General features: G+C 51.3%; 1 protein-coding gene across 1 annotated transcript in view; it reads left to right on the top strand.

The window, feature by feature from the left end:
• The window catches only part of XPO7 (exportin 7), a 59,941-nt gene that overhangs the window by 52,153 nt on the left and 4,936 nt on the right, over positions 1-2,852 (top strand). The window contains exon 23 of the mRNA XM_017732504.1: positions 2,079-2,217. Coding sequence (XP_017587993.1) covers positions 2,079-2,217 — 139 coding nt within the window. The remainder of the gene's footprint in view (positions 1-2,078; positions 2,218-2,852) is intronic.

Raw genomic sequence — 2,852 nt, 5'->3', positions numbered from 1 at the left:
CCCCCGCCCCGGGGGGGGGGGGGGGGGGGGTCATCCTGAAGCCGTGGCCTGGCCCATTGGGCCCCGCTCGGGCCCTGCAGCCACCTGTCCCAGCGCTGGAACCGAGAGAGAGCTGGGGGGGTTTGTCTATTCTTAAGTGTGGATCACAGAGGTGATCACAACTTTACGTGGCTCAGAGAATTGTCCATGTTCAAACTGGCCACTGATAGGTTCTGTCAGGTCATACAGGAAGAACATCACTTCTGAGACTCAGCTTGCTGTCCTATGACACGAGGTGAGGTGACACCGAGCCGTGCCCTAAATCAAATCCCTCCTGATGGGAGAGAATTTACTGAAATCCTTGCAAGGAGTTTCAAAGATAAACCCAGACTTTTCCTGGAGTTTCAATGCTTCCAGAGAGTTCTTTATTGAGTCTTATCAGAGGAACAGAGCCACCAGCATGACCCAGGTACAGCATGGAAGGAAGGAAAGTAGGAATGAGTCCAATTATCAAGATTTACACGGCCTTCTAAAGATATTTTAACCAATAGTTACTAAAAACGTGCATTATTTTCACTTTCCTACCCGTTATTCAGTAACACGGGCAGGAACTGCGGAATTCTCTATCCAATCATCCCAAACCACTTTTACTGCAGAACGCGGAGTGGTAGAAGAAGGAGAAGAAGGTTTAGAGAACAACAACAATCCTCCACTTGGATCTTTTTTACTCTCATCTCTTTACTACAAAGAGAAGCCCAAAACATCTAAATTTCCACCCTGTGCCAATCTCCCATCGTCGTCCATCACCTCATTCCCACCTCTGCATTTTCCAGTTCTTGTCTGACTGTTGCTAATTTTTTCCAAGGTTGGAGGTAAAAGCAGCGTTGTTCAGGGGGGTAAAAACCCTTAAAAACAGGCAGAGAAATATTCTCGGCACTCTGGGTTCCTACACCGAGGGATTGGGAGCATCCCGAGGGATTGGGAGCATCCCAGGAAAGGCTGGAGCATGAACAGAGAATGCAGAGATTGCAGGGATGGAGGGATTTGTGATGCGGGGTCTGGCTGATGCTTGGAGAGGCACCACAGAAATAATTCCCAGGATTTCTCTTGGGATGGGTTTTAAATCTCATCCCATTCCCACCTGCTGTGGGTGAGGGTTGGAAAGGCATCGTGCAAATAATTCCCAGGATTTTGGTTGGGATGGGTTTTAAATCCCATCCCATTCCCTCCCCCCCTGCCTTGGATGCCTCCCACTATCCCAGGTTATCCCTTGGACACTTCCAGGGAGGGGGCATCTCTAGGGAAATCCATTCCAGCCTCTCACCACCCTCCCAGCCAGGAATTCCTTCCCAATATCCCACCTAAATCTCCCCTTTTCCACTGGGAAGCCATTCCCTGGGTGCTGCTCCCTCCATCCCTCGTCCCAAATCCCTCTCCAGCTCTCCTGGAGCTCCTTTATCCAAACCCCGCATCCTGGAGCGAGGTTTGTGCTTCCCTGCGGGCTGGGATCTCCATGGAACTCTGCTCCCAAACCCTGTCACTCCCATCAGCACAATCCTGCCTGGAAAAGCAATTCCAAGGAATAATTCCTGTCATCATTCCAAAATCAAGGAGAGAGGGCAGCAAGTTTTCCTCCCAATCCTTATTACCGGGATGTGAAGGGATTTGTGCCACCTCTGGCTGCATCCAGCACTTTCCTGGTTTAATTTCTTGGGATATTTATATGGCCAGAGCTGGAAACACAGAGCTCTGGAGCTGGGAACCCTTTGGAAAAATCCCAGGAGTGCTGGGAGATGGGGAAGGTGTGTGGCCCTTCCTCAGGGTGATTTTTGGGAATTCAGAGAGCCCATCCTGTCCCCAGGAAAACAAACAGCGGAAAAAACGATTGGATAGAGCAGCACTGGGAGCATCATGGAATGGTTTGTTGGGAGAGAAGAAAAGGTGGGAAATCCGTTGGAATATTCTGGGAAGAGAGGTTGATTTGTTCTTCCCATGACATTCATCAGCACATTCCAGGGGATTCACAAGAGGCTGGATTTAGGAATCCAAGGTGCTTCCACAAGTCCTTAAAACTGGATTTTTCCCTCCTTTTCCCACAGGATTATCCCAAGCTCAGCCAGTCCTACTATTCCCTGCTGGAAGTTCTCACCCAGGACCACATGAACTTCATCGCCAGCCTGGAGCCCCACGTGATCATGTACATCCTGTCCTCCATCTCCGAGGGGCTCACGGCGCTCGGTAACTCCTGCTGCTCTCCCGGGGCCCTCAGGGATTCGGGTTGGAAGTGGGAGGAGATTCCGGTGCTCTGAGTGGAGAGTTTGAGGTCAAACATCAAACTGGGAGAGCAGGTGGGGGAGTTCCATCTCTGGGAAAAGCTGGAATTGTGGAGAAGGAGAGGTTGGAGCGGTGACCCCAGCGCTGATCCCTTCCAAACGGAACCATTTGTAGGATCAGGGAATCCTGGAAGGGTTTGGGCTGGGGGGGGCCTTAAAGCCCATCCAGTTCCAATCCCAGGGACTCCTTCCACGATCCCAGGGTGCTCCAAGCTGGCCTTGGACACTTCCAGGGATGGAGCAGCCACGGATTTTCCTCTGGGAATTCCATCCCAGCCAGGAATTCCTTCCCAAAATCCCATCCATCCCTGCCCTCTGGCATTCCGTGTATCCCATCCCTATAAACAACCTCTCTCCCTTTTAATTCCACCTCCCTTCAGGCCACAGTTAAACCCCTCCAGCCTGAACATTCCAGGCTGAACATTCCCAATTCTCCCAGACTTTTCTTCACCCTCCTCTCAGGGAGGAACTCGGGCTGATCCCTGGACAAACAAACACCAACAACCCCAACAACTCCAACAAACCCCAACCACCCCAACA

Source organism: Corvus brachyrhynchos, unplaced genomic scaffold (genome assembly GCF_000691975.1).
Source record: "Corvus brachyrhynchos isolate BGI_N302 unplaced genomic scaffold, ASM69197v1 scaffold150, whole genome shotgun sequence".
NCBI lineage: Eukaryota > Metazoa > Chordata > Aves > Passeriformes > Corvidae > Corvus > Corvus brachyrhynchos.
This window is presented reverse-complemented; position numbering and strand designations above follow the sequence as displayed.